Source organism: Hippocampus comes, unplaced genomic scaffold, assembly GCF_001891065.2.
Source record: "Hippocampus comes isolate QL1 unplaced genomic scaffold, H_comes_QL1_v1.1 C16873460, whole genome shotgun sequence".
Taxonomy (NCBI): Eukaryota; Metazoa; Chordata; class Actinopteri; order Syngnathiformes; family Syngnathidae; genus Hippocampus; species Hippocampus comes.
The window spans coordinates 1-778 of record NW_017840407.1 but is presented as its reverse complement, the minus strand read 5'-3'; the positions used below and the strand labels follow the sequence as shown (position 1 = coordinate 778).

Below are 778 nucleotides of genomic sequence, written 5' to 3'. Positions count from 1 at the left end.
CCGAAACAACATGTGATACGTAATGGGGGGTTTTCTTCTCAGGATGTAAAATAATAAAAGGTAATTAATTTTGTGTTTTTTTTCCATCGAGATCAATGAAAACCCAATTGACAGTGGTGTGCAAAGTGGAGTGAGGTGATGGGGTGGTGGCCTAGGCATCCACAGATTAAATTCTTTTTCACACAAGTATTTATACTTAATGATAGCGTTTTTCATATATTGATGATTGTGCTCTTTCTCACAGCGGAGCCACTGGTGCAGGTGAACGGGAAACCCAGCTGCTGCTTCTTCAAGTTCAGCCCCAAACTCATGTTCACCAAGGTTCTGAAGGCCCAGCTGTGGGTGTATCTGCGTCCTCTGCAGCAGACCTCCACCGTTTACCTGCAGATCCTCCGGCTCAAGCCCGTAACGGAGCAGGGCAGCCGCCACATCCGCATTCGTTCGCTGAAGATCGAGCTCAACTCCAGAGTGGGACATTGGCAAAGTATTGACTTCAAGCACGTGTTGCAGAACTGGTTCAAACAGCCCCACACCAACTGGGGAATCGACATCAACGCCTTTGATGAGAGCGGCAATGACCTGGCCGTTACCTCGCTGCGACCTGGGGAGGAGGGGCTGGTAAGGACCCTCAGACCTGTCCCAGGGACATGCTCAACTCTCAATTTAATACAAACAGGCATAACAACACCATGTCAGTGCAAACATTGATGATGATGTCATATTTTGAAATTGTCATGTTTTTGAAATTAGCACATAAATCTCTCAGGACCTATTCGAT

At 46.9% G+C, this 778-nt stretch overlaps 1 protein-coding gene across 1 annotated transcript; it reads left to right on the top strand.

Annotated features, from left to right (window-relative positions):
- Positions 1-222: 222 nt before the first annotated feature.
- Positions 223-735, top strand: LOC109509376 (growth/differentiation factor 11-like). Its single transcript, XM_019859233.1, has one exon. It carries the CDS (start codon positions 223-225, stop codon positions 706-708), a length of 486 nt encoding a protein of 161 aa, XP_019714792.1. The 3' UTR covers positions 709-735.
- The last annotated feature ends 43 nt before the right edge of the window (positions 736-778 follow it).